This window comes from Electrona antarctica (assembly GCF_951216825.1).
Source record: "Electrona antarctica genome assembly, chromosome: 1".
NCBI classification, from domain to species: domain Eukaryota; kingdom Metazoa; phylum Chordata; class Actinopteri; order Myctophiformes; family Myctophidae; genus Electrona; species Electrona antarctica.
This window is the reverse complement of record NC_136806.1, coordinates 41,118,075-41,134,935: the sequence shown is the minus strand read 5'-3', so window position 1 is coordinate 41,134,935 and position 16,861 is coordinate 41,118,075. Positions and strand designations below refer to the sequence as shown.

The 16,861-nt window shown below is 40.7% G+C and overlaps 1 protein-coding gene across 5 annotated transcripts in view; it reads left to right on the top strand.

Moving 5' to 3' along the window:
• sncb (synuclein, beta) overlaps positions 1–16,861 on the top strand; it is a 312,664-nt gene that overhangs the window by 290,775 nt on the left and 5,028 nt on the right. For 2 of the 5 annotated variants that reach the window (XM_079499912.1, XM_079499911.1), the window contains 3 exons: positions 5,233–5,363; positions 11,919–11,948; positions 12,595–12,680. In XM_079499912.1, coding sequence (XP_079356038.1) covers positions 5,243–5,363; positions 11,919–11,948; positions 12,595–12,680 — 237 coding nt within the window. In that variant the 5' untranslated portion in view covers positions 5,233–5,242. Of the gene's footprint in view, positions 1–3,888; positions 3,999–4,213; positions 4,260–5,232; positions 5,364–11,918; positions 11,949–12,594; positions 12,681–16,861 lie in introns of those variants that run through there. The other 3 variants (XM_079499910.1, XM_079499913.1, XM_079499914.1) reach the window with 3 other exon arrangements.

Genomic DNA, 16,861 nt, shown 5'->3' with positions numbered 1-16,861 from the left:
TTGGCTGACAACACTGCAGAGCTAAAGAAGAGGGCAGCGATCCAGGAATCCCAAGTTGGTGTTGGCTAGACCTCACTCTCGCAGCAACTAACTATATATAATATGGTCGGCAGTCCGTCACAAATGACGTCCCATCCAAATGCTTAACTTTGGGGAAAGTTCAAACTCGGCTTCAATTAATTTCAGATGAATATACCAAGTACCAACCCACTGAAGAGAAAAATGTGAACAGTCACGTAACTCTATACAAGTGGCCGTCCGCCAGTTGATCATCATGTCACTGTAGCACACTGTGTATTACAGTGAGCAAACAGAACAAAGACTTTTAATTGTATATACCTCAAGATTTAACAATAAAGAAACCTTGAACCCTGTGGGCTGTTGCTGACACAATTAATGAGACATTTTAATAGTTTTGTAATTAAAGGTTCTGAGCTTTATTGATCACACACAAACATAATGCTGCACAAAGTGTAAATGTAGGAAAAGGATGTGCTTGCTATGCATTTGAATCAGTGATTTTAATAATGTTGCAGCATAGAATCAGCTCTGTCTTGCCGTTTTCTCTGGTGTAAAAATTTGAAATTCGGCTGATCAACTAACCCTGGCAATGCTCCTTTGAGTGAAGAATATTTTTTTTCATATTATCTTATGGAGAGCTGTGCAAACCATCGTTTTTTATGATGTAGCATTGCTGAAGCACAGTGTCTGTAGTGTACTTTGTGGCAGAGTGCCTGAGGCTAATAAAGTTTCTGCCTACATGCAGTCATAAAATTGGCCGTAATTTTTACAGTCTGAAGCTTGAAAGTATAGCTGCACTTTTTTGATTAAATATTACCTCAGTACTAAGCCAAGATGGTCATGAAGAAATCTTAATGGGATAATAGCAAATAAATCAAACTTCAATATACCCAAAATATTAAATAATCTGAATGTGGTAATAATGCAAGAGGAACATGATTAATTTCAACAAAAGCCTTTTTAGATTAAAGTACCATATGTATTTAAATTATTGCTACATGTAAAGTTTTAAAGGTCGCCAAATAATGTTTTTATGTACTGTTGGATATTTTGTATTGCCAGTAAAAAGTGATTGTGTCATTCTTTCAAAAGACCACAAGAGGGCAGATGCAACTTACAAGTCACAGGGACTGAAAACAAAGCCTATACTGCATTGTGAATTAACTTTAAAATGTATTCATATTTTATTTTTTTACATCCAGCACTGCCTCTTCAGTAATCAGTACCATGGACACACACACACACACACACACACACACACACACACACACACACACACACACACACACACACACACACACACACACACACACACAGAGCACGCGCGCGCACAGAGGCTTTGTGTATCTAATAGCCCTGTTCAACACAATGGACAAAGACCAGTCATACTCTGCACAGTTCAGCACCATGGACAGAGACACCGTCACATACACTTTCCCAGTTCAGCACCATGGACAGAGACACCGTCACATACACTTTTCCCAGTTCAGCACCATGGACAGAGACACCGTCACATACACTTTTCCCAGTTCAGCACCATGGACAGAGACACATCTCAGTGTGCTGTCTACTGTCTAGATTAGAATACTGTTTCCCAAACAGTGGGTCGCGGACACATTATGGGTCCCCTTAGTTTTTGGTTTTTAATTATTATTTCAAAATATTTTCAGAAAACATTCCCAAAAAAGAAAAGAAAAAATAATGAATTAATAACAAAATCCAATGATGTTTTTCAGTAATGTCATGAAGAAATGAAAGAAAAATCGAAGAAATTCCATAAATTAGAACAAATATTCAAAGTATTGGTGAAAATAGCCAATCTAGCTCACAACGTGGCACGAAGCGACATCATGTGAGCTTGTAGATCAGCTATTTTCACTAGTTTGGGTCACGAGCTGAATACTTTGGGAACCACTGGTCTAGAAGAGGTTCTGTCTGTGCTGCACATGCTCAGTTGTTGACAGGCATCAACTGTCCTATCAGATTCATATACAGTATTTGACATGACACATTTCAACGCCGGTAGTCCTGCATCACGTGACTGACAATGGAATGTGGACGTGCATTATAATAGGTTGACATGCCAAATTTGCCAACCACTATACTTAAACTCTATACTCACTAGACCCCCTCCTTTTTTTGCCGAAATAACACAAGCTCATAATGTATCACGACTGAAGTCACACTGGTCACACTTAGCCTGAGATCCATACTCAGTTGTGAGCTTATACTTAGCTATCTCTGAAAGTCTTTGACAATTCTCACACCAGGTTGAAGTTTAAAGCTTGCGCCTTGCTAAAATGGTTTTCAAATGGACCTCAGAAATAAGTATGGAGTTTGTAGTATACACACAGTATACTCACAAAACATGTACATCCAAGTAATAAAAACCCAGTTGCTGGACAGAGCACATTTAAAATAGAAAATATGCAGTCTGCACACTGGATCATGCTCCCACAGTGTATTTATTGATCAAATAAATGCGCTATGGGAACATGATCCTGTGTGTGTGTGGACTCTCTATTTTAGGGATGTGTAGGATAACGGCCCACTCCCAGAAAGGATGTGATTGCAGAGGATGGAATGGATCAAGGAGGGGTTGCATTGAAAGAAGAAAATGGGCATCAACTGGAAAACAGCATATCTATACAAATATGATACCATATTGTACAGTATATTATGGAAAATGATAGCCTACACTATACAGTAAATGATATTGAGCTACAGTCCACAACTCAAGTAAATCTACTGTGATAGCTGGGAATTCCTTGGCCAGGGGGTTGGGGTTTAGAGGGGGAGGGAGTGTTACTCACTCACCACCCACTACCACAAGCCTGACATCACTTCACGCACATCAGGGTCAAATGGTTTATTTGAACCATTCCCTGATTCTACTGATCAGTTCATACAACCATATATGTAGAGTTTTTGACGCATCAGCATCCTCAACATCAATCTTGTTCGATATTCGATTCAGGAAGAAAATCGTGAAGATGTCAACATTTGAATGAACCTCTGGAGCAGAAATGGTATATCCTTGGATTCCCACGCCCCTTACTTGGTCCATTCAGGTTCGAGCACGTCATTAACAGCATAGTTTATAAATCCAATCCCTGGGTTCCTTGATAGTTTAGAGGATTCCAGATAATCTGGGATACCCCCACTTATCAATATATCATTTAATTTAGCTGCATAGACTGATAAGCTATATATTGATAATGTATAGGCCTACCCAATTATTTTCAATTCAAATTGGGATTAGGCCTACTCAATACAAATGTCTTCCAATGAATGGATAAGAGGTCCTTGAAAATGTGTGATAACCTCTAACGTGGCGAGCCACTACCAGTGCAGTTATTACTGAGCTGTAGGAAATACGAATAAGGGTTCTAATCATGAAAATAGAATATCAGAAAGATAAGGGTGACGTGGTGCACCTATTGCCACACGACCATGCCAGGTGTTACACAGACGTTTGTGACCTATTGAACAATTTGGTTCCAGCTATTGGGTCACTCTTGTTATTTTGGTTGTGTTCGCTGTGAACATGTGGCTTGGCTTGTGTTAGATGTTTAACATCTAACACAAGCCACATTTTCACTGCGTGCATGGCTTTCATGGCTTTGGCCATGGCATTTCTGGGGATTAGTGGCCTTTTTGATGTCCTTGGCTATACATGCGCATCTTCTATACCCTCGGCAGCTATTTGGAAAACCGCGACCCCTGGAGTTGCTATATTCGATAGATCTCCAACTCTGGTGTAGCCGTTAACAGCTGACATGTTCCAATGATGTTGGGGGTGGGGTGGGGGCGTCGTGATTGTATGAGCCGCACCGTGAAGGGGGAAGTGCTTATTGGTGGAGAGAATCCAGAGGAAGGCCCGCCTAGTGATCATTTGGAGATATCTCCCATTTACTCCATATTTTGAATCGGCTGTGTGCAATTGTCATAAGGGGACGAGTCAAAGGCTGCTTATAGTAAGTAACAACACCTTTTCTGGCATTAATTTGCGTTGGCTTTTGTATTTACAAACCATAAAATCGTCGTGAGGACGGACTGGTTTGTACCGTGCCTGAAATGACTTCGGTATTTGAAGAAAGGCTGTTAACAAGCCAAATAGGCCTATCACAATATGTGCTCATGCATGTGCTTATTATTTTTCTTATTTTCTCCTATTAGGCTATACAATAGTCGTGGCTTAAGCAGGCTATGTATCCACGGAATATTTAATATTCACAGTGAGTGTATAAGAGCAGGCTATGAAATGTCGACAGCGTTTATAGTGACTGGATTTTACTATGTCCACGACAGGATTGGATCGGTTATTCACAGCATGCCATCCCATTTATGAAGGGCTCGGGCTTTGGTTATTATTATTATTTTTAGACATGACTGTAGGCCACATATTTTATTTCACATAGGCCTAGCCTATAGTAGCCTACCAACATCTGAAATTCGCTATAAATGTGTGATTTTATGTAATAGTGACGACGAGTGAACTATACCAAAATTATGTCAAAATCATGCTCCCCCCGATATAAATCTATTTAGCCTGTATTATCTACCATGTAGATAACCTGCGTTTTTTTTCTCAATTAAGCCATGTCCTTTGGCAGCCACTGGGGGATATAGCATTACAAGCGACCAATAATTAATGAGCGCGTACACAATTAACCGTTTCACTGATATCTTGAATATTTCATGCAATGACGGGGAAGGATAAAGGGGAGCTGGACGCGCGTCATTGAATAGCGGGATAGCGCGTCCTGGCTGGTATACGGTAGCCTAATGCTTAATTTATTCTCCGTGGTGTAGCCTACGACGGTGTCGATTGCCAAAAAAAGAACTGATCTACAAAATGAAACCAATAGCTTGCATATCCCTTCTTTTTTGGCACGCGACACCCCCGTGAGATTGAGTAAATTATGCTTAATTGCGTGCTCTATTCCTGTCAGTCGGGGTTTACGGATAAACCACGCCTACACGAGGCCAGAGATTGTGACAGCGACAGGGGTAGAAATAGAAAATACTACTACTACTGCTGAAAATAGTAGATGTACAAGCTCATCTCACGATCACACTCATGAGCTTGTAGGTCGGCTTTTCTTTTCCCGGCGGCGCGACACCGTCCCGCGACGAAGTGTAAATAAATCATGCTGATGCCTGTAACACATAACGACATACCATCCATTCCCTTTCTCGGCACAACAGCTTGGCCAAGATGGATGTATTTATGAAGGGTTTGTCTAAAGCGAAGGAAGGGGTGGCGATGGCTGCCGAGAAGACCAAGGAGGGCGTCACAGCGGCGACTGAAAAGACTAAAGAAGGAGTAATGTTTTTAGGTAAGATGGTTAACTACCTGCTCTCTCTCTCTCGCACGCACGCACGCACGCACATGCACACAATGAGAATGCATGCAGGTGACTCTCTTAGCTTCATGTAGGAGGTGACCAATTAGAGTGAGAACATTCAGCATCCCCAATTTGATTGGCTGCATTGAAACTAGATTCATACTTAGTAGCACAGCGTTGTCATTGTCAATTCACTTCAGATGTATCTGTAGCCTATTGGTGGAAAGTCTGGTGAGGGAGGTTAGTAGCCTATAAGCGTAGAACACTTGAATAATTGAGTCAGTGCTGGCTTAACCTGATTGCATCATCATTGTTCTTGGTCAAATAATCTTTTCACGCACAGACGTCTAGACATTTCAAATCAGTCTGTGCTTTAACCCTATCGTCCCTATTTTTTTATTTAGCAAAAAATGGCAGCTTTTATATTTGCTATTTCGGCCAAGAGATTTGGTGTAGAGGGGGAAAAGGAGTTAACCGCACACTGTACGTGTATGTAGGATTTCAGTGGTTCAATGAATGAAAAAACGAAATGATAATGTAGCTTTTTACCAAAATAAATCAAGTCGTAATAATAAAGCTTACTATGTTGTATTACCTATAATCTCTCTCTGCAAACTGATCTTCATATTGTACTTAAATAAAGAAAGTCAACAAACTACGGTTTGCTTTGGAAATGTATACTGTGATTGATAGTCAAGAAGCTAAGTTACACTAGGTCCCCCAGGGGTCTCCCGGGTCTGTACTTGGCCCCCTCTGTTTATCCCCCTATATAGTCTACTGCAGGTTGAAAAGGCCCTCAGCTCTGAACTCGGTAGAATCTGCACCTGTCTCACTGATGCCAACCTTACACCTGGGCAAAACTGAATTAATTCTCTTTGGTTCAAATTGTAATCTCAGACGGCTTCTTTGTAAAAGTGGGTGACATTATTATCACACAAAAAGATGAAATGACCTACCTAGGTTCCATCCTGGAGGCAAATCTTTCCGGTGATAAAACGGCCACCAACGTGGCCACAACGTAATCAAAAAAGTCAACCAAAGATTCCTGTACAGGGTCTCCTCACTGGTCAACAAAAACACCTTGAAGACCCTAACAGGAGCCCTTGTACAAGGTTTCTTAGACTATGCACTTCTTGGTACCACAGCACCTCAAAGGCCCTTTAAACAAGGATCCAGACTTCCTAAAACAAACTGTTCAGGCTGTACTACGTGCGAGACATGGCCAAAACATTTCCGGAGGTCCCCCAGGTCCCCGAGGAACCCAGCCAAAAGCGTTGAGAACCCCTGCGCTACACCACCAAGATACCCATCTACCTGTCTAAATACTTCCTTAATGTCAACGTCCACACACTCACAACACCAGAGGGAGTTCAACAAACCACGTACAACCCAGATTCGACTCAAACAAGGGATTTAATTCATTTCGCTCCTATGCCACTAAAATGTGGAACGCCCTACCAACAGCCATTAAGACATGTGAATCCCTTGACTCCTTCAAAACTGCTCTCACATGGGACCCACATGGTAACTCTGTCATTTCTCAACCGTTTCGGACGTGGGGCGGCTCGCCGGAACCAGGCCAGCACCCTGGGCGCGTTCCTGTGGGCCTGGAAGTTCCCGGGACCCCCCGGGGACCCACACGGGAGTTGCGCTACTCAGTTCACACGGGTGTGCTTTTTTACTTTCTTTATATGATGATTTCCTGTTTTGTATTGACTTGCACTTGGTACTTGCACTTGGTACATTGACTTTGACCCTTTCTACATACTGTGAAATAAAAATGACCAATCAATCAATCAATCAATCAATCAATCAATCAGTCAAAGTCTACTAAAGTCATTGTAGATCACCTATTTTCACAGAATGTTTGACGAATGTTTGACTATTATGACATGTCCAGAAGTACATGGCAGAAAATATCTGTAATTTGGGAAACAGGACAGTGGCACTGGGGTGACATTGAGTTAGACAGTGCACTGCCATGAGGCTGTACTGTGGATGGCCTCGTTCTCTGTCCTCTGAACAGGCTAAGGGGCAGGAGAAAGGGAATGGGGGTGGGGCAGTAGAATGCTGGGTGGTGAGAGCTCACGGGAGGTATAGGTTCATGCCACATGTCATTGGACTGCAACAGATTGTGGAAACAGATTCACAGTGAGTGTCCATCTCTTGGAGGAGCGACAGCCATGGATTTGTGTACTTGTCCTTCTGCGTCGCTGGTAAAAGAAAAATCCACAAATAGACGGAAACAGATGGTTTTTTTAATTGATTTTCATTGGGTGCTGTTGTATATGAGTAACTGTCATAATTCCCATGGCCGGGGCAACTCAATAGCCAAGTGTTTAGGGCTCATGTCATATGGATGCAACATGATCAGAGTTCCTGGTTTGATTCCTGGTCGTTGGGAGCATTTATAATCAGTGGGACCATTCGTTCCCCTACTGAGTACACTCCACATTTCCTCTCTCACTCCTATGACTCAAAAGGCTTAAATATGCCCCCAAATAGATTCATACTACTACTACTACTACTTACTACTCAATAATGAGTAAGACTATGTCCAATGACACTCGATAAAATTGTGTTCAATTAATGACACACACAATGTTAACGAGGTATAGATGAATTTGGCTGGACAACAGTGTTGAATATGTTAAAAATGCTACTTGATGGCTTTACTAAATTGGGACTTGAAGGGGAGGAAATGTTTTTCTTTTGTCTTGAAGGGGCATGTTTTGCACAATAACAGTCTTTTCATTATGTCTGCCCACGATCTCTGTGATTCATACAGTACGTTTGTTTACCTCAGTCACTGATACTAAAATCTGATTTTATTTATTATGAACATGTGACTTGACACCCATACTGTTATAAAACGAAAATAAAAAGATTTTGAAAAGAAAAATGCTACTTGATAATTATAGCCACATATACATTATACAGTAAACTTAGAGACAAACAGGAAAAAAAGATAGGAAAATAAAACTAAGACAGGAAACGCATGAATAACTATTGGATTGGATAACTATTTTTACATTTGTTTTAATATTGCAATAATAATGTGTGGTGGTTTATTAGGTGCTAGTAATAATAATAATAATAACAACAACAACAACATAGGTTCATTAGGTTGGTCTTTTCTTGAGTTCTGCCCATTACTTAGCAAGGAGGTGAGTGGATATTCGTGTTATCTGTAGCATCCTTGTACATCTGTGTTCTGCTTGTTGAGCATCGTAGTATCGTCCTAGAAGGCGACACACGATTGGCTGGGAGGCCCCCTTGTGGAGGAGGGGTGAGAGGGAGCTGATAGGCCTATGCTGCAGCCCACCTTTGGTGCTGCAGCGGCTGTAGCCCACCCGCCCACCCAGCTGAGCCGAGCAGCCAGCCTGAGGAAGGCAGAAAGACCCTGTTTAATACAAGACACCATTTAATATCACATCTAACAGTCTCACAGAGCATGTGCCACCCTGTTGAAGGTGCAATGCTAAGCTAATTGTCTCTATAAGTCACAATATTAATCAGTCAATTCTAGCTAGGGCTGGGTGATATGGACAAAATCAAATATCACCGTATTGTAGGGTAGAATAGTGATGAAAATATTGTGACAATAATTCAAAAATAGGCAAAATAGCAGACCTACAAACCACAACATGTCATATATCCTCAGTAACTGTTCAACAGGTTAACAGAATGGAAACTGCACTGACAAGTGACTTGTTGTAATGATCATTAGTATTACTTTAATTGTAATATGTAGATCATCACTGTGTGATCTGCTATTTCCACATGTCCTTGGGAATATGGATGCTAGGGTTCATGTTATCAAAATAAATATTTCAGATGTTCGGACATTGTTCTCATTTGCTTCAGTAATCACTTTTTTATAATTGAAAATAACGTCTTTATTTTCTTTCCACCATAGCAGGTAAAACAATTCAATAAGGTCATAATTACAGATTCATATAATAATCTTAAAAGGATACTATGCCAATTTGAAACTTTTATTTTTTGAATCCCATTGTATTGTTGAGATCATGCATAATGTGATAAAGAATCTCATCTCATGTATTCAGTGCATATTTAGAGCTTGCCTCCAATAATGCGAAAATGTCCACAGATTTTATTTTTGCCGCACTCTTAACTCTCAATTAACTCTAATGAATACGTTACTCTTTTTAAAACCAAGATGAATCCCCTGCTAAAATCGTCAGACTGTACGGTGAAAATTGTGACTAATAATTTATTACTAATTTAGTCATTCAGAGAGTGTTTTGCTGGTGCTTGTTGAGCCTCAGTTTTACACCTCAGTGTATAGTACCGTTTTCATGTGCAACCTCAGTGCTTCACAGACGACCGGCACTTAAATGGACGCCTCTCAGATGTACGTGGTGCTTGGAGGCTCATCTTTTGAAGACACCATTCCTGCGCTTCATAATGTTTTCTTCTCTTTCTTCAATGGGCTTTTAGAGGCCCCAAGGGTGCAGTGAGAGATGGACGGTAGCGAGGATGACGGGGAGTTGAGTGGGTGCACCAAGTAGACTGCTCAGATAGAAGGCTTGAACACTGATGAACTAGTCATGACCAAAGGTCAGCGGTTGTGTTTCAGCCGGCTTCACTCTTAAAGGGCAACGTCTACCATTTGCTGTTGTTTTCTAACCACATGAACCCTAGTGTCCTTGTTCAGGGTTGAACATTCCGGCACCTTTGAGATTATGTGCTATTTTCTGCAAAGATGGAGGGGACCTGGTATAGAGGGTATGCGTGTGTCCGTGTGACATTAGTCTCGCGTAGCCAGACAACTATTCCACAATCTCCGAATGCTATATAGAGTCTGGAAATCCGAGTAAGGAAGCTTCCATTTCCGTTCACGAACATATATTTTAAAATATCTTTAGACTAGAGCTTATTTTTTTATTTCCTTTTCTGCTGAGCAGCAAGCTATATATGCTAAGATGTTTTCTATTTATATTAGGATAAACGTGTCATGGGCCCAATAACATGAACGTGCGCAATGATAGTCAACGGACCAGCGCTGGCTCGAGCTGCAATGACAAATTCGGCCACTATGTCCATTTCGCCTCTGGGTGCCGTTTCTATTAATATATACTCTAAGCCTAAGGGTTTCTATTAATATATACTCTAAGCCTAAGGGTTTCTATTAATATATACTCTAAGCCTAAGGGTTTCTATTAATATATACTCTAAGCCTAAGGGTTTCTATTAATATATACTCTAAGCCTAAGGGTTTCTATTAATATATACTCTAAGCCTAAGGGGTTTCTATTAATATATACTCTAAGCCTAAGGGTTTCTATTAATATATACTCTAAGCCTAAGGGTTTCTATTAATATATACTCTAAGCCTAAGGGTTTCTATTAATATATACTCTAAGCCTAAGGGTTTCTATTAATATATACTCTAAGCCTAAGGGAAATTGTGAGAGACAACAGTCTGGTAACGCAAGACTAGTGTGACATCATCATCATACATGAAGTTATGCGGGAACGCCTACTGAGTGGCAAAAAAACTACTTTCTGGCCTTGACAGCCCATACATCCAAACTGAAAAGTCCTATCTGAGTGCATTAAACAACGTTGAACTCACTTTGCCACTCGATTTGCCACTCACTCTATGCCTCCTCGGGGGGCTTCGCTCAATGTGGTATGAACTGAAGTATATAGGATTTAAGTGTTTATACTGGAACTTGTCCTATTGTGAGCGAGAGATACAGAACACACTTCAAAAGTGTTACAATGCCAGATTCTCACATCATGTCATCCAAACAATAGAATGACAGGATTCAGGTTAAACAGCGAAGTGTCCCTTTAAGGCACCTCTGGAGAAATGGTAACCTGACAACCATCCACATAGTCGGCTTGATAAATCAACGATCAATAAAACCGAATGGTTTGAGACGCCTGTTCCTAGACTACCGTGGCAGCTTAGTTGCCACAATGAGAATATAGAAGTGTTCCTTCCCATCGCTATACTATAATCACACCCTGGTGTTCCGGTTCAGCACACAATGTTATACATTGTTCCTTTATTACTTTTATTACATTAATTAATCATCAGCAAAGTTCTGAACATTAGCTATGTCTTCAACGTCAAGCAGCTTTATTAATCCCACTTGAGGCAATTCGTTTTGAGTCTGGGAATTAATAAGAGTCTACATCATTATATAAGGCCCTACTGTACAGTACACCATGATGACCTAGCTTCTTTATATCATCTAAGTAGATTACATTATTTTGACCTGTACATTTTTCAACTCTGTGTGAGAGCAGCATGTCCCTTGTGCACTGTGAATATACATAGCATGAGACATAACGGTCCAAATACATGGTAGTAATCATTTTGATTCATATGAAAATAGCAGATCTACAAGCTCAGATGTTTTAGTGCACGGCACCTACACAAGTATAACAAAAATGAAATAAGGGCCAAACACATTTTGCAGACTGTTTGAATGTTGTAGTTTGTTTGTAACTGTGTTTTCTTCAAACTACTGTAGTTGTTTTCTTAAACCATTTTTTTTCTCACCACAGGCTCCAAGGCCAAAGACGGAGTTGGTTCAGGTGAGTGTTCCGCCTGTGGGCCAGATCATGAGATCATTGTTGGCGAAGGTGTTAAGAAGCTTAGATTATAGTGACAAGGCACTTAGAGCTGATTAAAAAAGGAGTGTCTAGCCTGAAACTGTGTCACTAACTGTGGCGGCATGACCTTAAGAACAACAGGATGAGACTGCTCTGTGTGTGTGTGTGTGTGTGTGTGTGTGTGTGTGTGTGTGTGTGTGTGTGTGTGTGTGTGTGTGTGTGTGTGTGTGTGTGTGTGTGTGTGTGTGTGTGTGTGTGTGTGTGTGTGTGTGTGTGTGTGTGTGTGTGTGTGTGTGTGTGTGTGTGTGTTACATATGTAGTACATGCATATGTAGTACATTCATATAGACAAATGGGGGGAAAAAATGGCACATTAACTGTGGAATATGTTTTTGAAATGGAACACTGAGTGGGGAGAGTTAATGTATGGAGAAACAAAAACAAAAGGACAATAATGCTGTAAATGTTTATGTTCACTCTCCTCCCAGTTCTGTACAACTGTATGAATGAGTGTGCTTATCAATAAACAGATAAAAAAACTATAAAAACCTCCCATTGTTGTGGCCAAAGATGTTGAGTGTGTGTGCACGCCAGCTGTGTGCTGATGCATAATGCATGTGTGTTGCAGTGGCGGAGAAGACCACCGGAGCCATGGGGAACATTGCTGCTGCCACTGGACTTGTGAAGAAGGACGAGTTCCCTACTGACATGAACGTATGTACTGGTTCCCTACTGACATGAACGTATGTACTGGACTGTACTACTGACATGAACGTATGTACTGGTTCCCTACTGACATGAACGTATGTACTGGACTGTACTACTGACATGAACGTATGTACTGGTTCCCTACTGACATGAACGTATGTACTGGACTGTACTACTGACATGAACGTATGTACTGGTTCCCTACTGACATGAACGTATGTACTGGTTCCCTACTGACATGAACGTATGTACTGGTTCCCTACTGACATGAACGTATGTACTGGACTGTACTACTGACATGAACGTATGTACTGGTTCCCTACTGACATGAACGTATGTACTGGTTCCCTACTGACATGAACGTATGTACTGGACTCTACTACTGACATGAACGTATGTACGGGACTGTACTACTGATATGAACGTATCTACTGGTTCCCTACTGACATGAACGTATGTACTGGACTGTACTACTGACATGAACGTATGTACTGGACTGTACTACTGATATGAACGTATCTACTGGTTCCCTACTGACATGAACGTATGTACTGGACTGTACTACTGACATGAACGTATGTACTGGTTCCCTACTGACATGAACGTATGTACTGGACTGTACTACTGACATGAACGTATGTACTGGACTGTACTACTGACATGAACGTATGTACTGGACTGTACTACTGATATGAACGTATGTACTGGACTGTACAGCACTGGTTCTCAACATGAGGTCCAGGGGGTCCCCAACTAAATGATTGATATTTAGGAACCAAATGTACCCTTATGGATCTGGAACCCCGGGTCCATTTGCACACTTTGAATTAAATTAACACTGATGTTTTAACAGTGTAGATTTCAAGAGATTAATTTTTTTTTTTATATATATATATATATATATATACTGTATATCAAATGGGGGGTTGTGGCCCAATGCATATGAAACTGGGGTTCTTGAAATTAAAAAGATGAGACTCACTGTCACCAGCAACAGCAGTCTAAATAATGTAGCAACCTTTAGAATTACAATTTTAAATTTCACGATGTATAAATGGACTGTCCATTCTTAAAATAAATTGAATCGCACCCGTGTGAAGTGAGGGGCACTCTTATCATCATACATCATCATACATCTCATTCCGGCCAATCACAATTTGCGTCCTCACTTTTGTCTTCAATGTTTGTGTTTACACAAACACTCAAAGCTGGGCATAGGAGGGGCTAGCGGCCCTCAAAAAAGTTCACACTTTTGTGAAGTGTGAAGCCCACTGTACTGTATTTATATTGGCCACATGATGTCTTGCATTTTTAGTGCCCTAAACATTAACACAAAGTATGCCAAGAACGCGGGACCTCGTTCTTCTCTCCACAACCCGCCTTTGCCAGAACGAGGGAACTCGTCGGTCTTTAATTTAATTTAATCCAGTAATTAAAAATAATATATATATATATATATATGTTTTGCTTTTACTCACATGTTAGACAGCCTACATATGAATCCAACGTGCACGCGCGCGCTTATTTGTCCTTTTTCTGCTCAAAATGAGACAATCTGTGGTGTTTAGGATCTTAGAAAACATGAAAACAAGCTAAGCTAACACAGATGCTACTGCCGGCCGGTGCTGCCCCTCCTTCTTCTGCTTTGGGTTTTCACGCATTCTTCTGGCACTAGCACCACTGGATTTTTGGATCTGGAATGCAATGCTCGCCCTCGGAACGTTGACTTATTATTAAGAAATACAAGCCTATTTAGCCATAGTTCACATGGCGCTCGTCTGTCATGGCGGAACTTCAACCTGTTTTACGGACTTTTTCCATTTACAGCGTTAAGGTCTACATAAATGTTCAGATTTCAAATATAAAGTGCTCGCCCCAGATCCACAGATGTTACATGCAATTCTCCTCGGGTGGGTATTAGCACCCGTATCGTCCGCATCTATCTATAAATGCACCATGTCTCTGTACGTACGTACGTACGTACGTACGTACGTACGTACGTGTGCACGGCTGTAATGCACGTAACTCGGGAACCGTTAGCCCCACAGACATTTAAAGGGACATAGAGAGACTGATACAGAAAGCTCCATATATGGGCATAAAAGGGACACAGACAGATGGGTGGAACGGGTACTCTGACACTGTATTGCATAGCCGGGTGGGGCATGGATCTTCAACTTCCATCGTTACCGACTATGTGCTCTACAGCCGGGCACCAGTCTAGTTATGCAATAAGTGCATTGCGTTGCGACGCGTTGTGAGCTTGTAGATATATAGAAACTGGGGTTCAAGTGGTACAGTCAGATTATCCTTATCTCTTTATACTTTGTTGCATGTGTCAAGTTGCACAAGCACTACTCAGATCAGAGATCTGTTTCCCTCTCCATCTCCCTTATCTTACAAAACATTGTGCTGAAGTGTTTAATCGCCTGGTAGAGACAGACACTCTATAGATATGATCAATTAAACTTACCATAATATCAAAAGCCAACAGTCATTAAGTCAATGTTTATACACGAATTTGAAGTGGTTTGGCTTGTCGCTTGTTGTATAAACTCTGTATGATTGCCCACTTCCAACTGGTGTCGGTAGCCTACTTGGAATTCACTAAAACGTGTTCTATAAACATCATTGAAGAATTAATGGCTTTTAAAAACATATTATGATTTAATGATATTATATAAGATATGATAATGATATGATATGATACGTTTAATTGATCATACTATAGATTATAGAACATGTATAAGCTCTTACCAGGCGGATAAATCGGGTCATTGTGTTGGATCATGTCCAGCAGTCAAGAAAAACGGACTCTAGCTTGTTTCATTTTCTCAAGTAATGTTCCTTGTCGAACTGTAACAAGGATCTTTGCCTGTGATCTGGCAAACAATGACACCTACTTTTAAATTAGTATTATTTTGAAGCATCTGCGTTTGAAAACCCAACACCCCACTGTTTATTCCGGTTGGGAGAACTCTGAACCTTCCCCCAAGCTCCACACCCAGCTATATTGACACCCTGATGACACAACGCCGTGTGTACAGTATGTATTGCACCCGATCTTTTGGCTACCATATGACGTAAACTTCAAAAGCCATGCATTGGAGCAGTTGGCTAACCCTTAATCTGTGAATTAAATATTCCTTTTAGATTAGTCTTGTTTTTATTTAGCTCTTATGTTGTTCAGAAAGAACATATGAATTGAATTAGCTTGCTCTCTGAGAATAGGGAAAACACAATTATCATAGCAATTACAGACTGAGAGAATTGCTTTTAAAAAGCCATATATATCTTCATTATGCCTAATGATCTGCTTCTTGTGTTCGGCTGGGACTAATGGTGAATGTAATGCATGGTTTTAAATTATCTTAAGAAATTACCTTAATAGAAAATATAAGTTTATTATAAATTGAGGACCAATTATATGAAAATGGGTGTGAAGTGGCCCTTTAAGAAAATATGAATAACTTCCTGTAATACAATTCAATTGTAGGAAGGCAAACAAAGGTAAACATCATGAATAGATGATGCTGCTCTCTCTGGCTTTTACTAGGCTGTTCATTGTTTGTCCCACTGAAGCATCACTTGGAGTTGGGACAGACTGTCTGGGAGTCAATGTCCTAGCAGACATACACAGCTCTGTGACATTGTACGTCATTTCCCAAGAATGTAACTGTCTCTTAGTCTAGCCTAGCCGATATGAGAAGGTCATAGTGCTTTGATTTGTTCTGGCCACATTTATTTGGACATATACAGCCCTGAACTCCGCCCTGAACTCTGTGTGTTACAGAGGTAGATTAACAGGACCAATCACAAATAAAAGTCTGCACACTGTCTTACGGGGCTCCCAAAAAGCTTTATAGATGTGCCAGCTCTATTGTCTTTTATAGATAGCCTACACATAGGACACCCACTAGGATAGTGTTTCATGAAATGTGAACAACCCCTGTCTGTTTCATTCACTGTTTCACTCAGCAACAATTTAACCGCTTGATATCAATTAAAAAAAATGTTTTACTTTCCATGAAAATGTGAAGACCATTGCCCTACCTACAGAACCAGAGCCAGCATCAGTGTCCCAGTGTCAGGGCCAGCTCTCTCCACTAGCATAATTAATATTATTCTCTGTCCCCTGGGTAAACTTGGTCAAAGTCAGTATGCTCAAGTCAAGTCACGTTTATTTA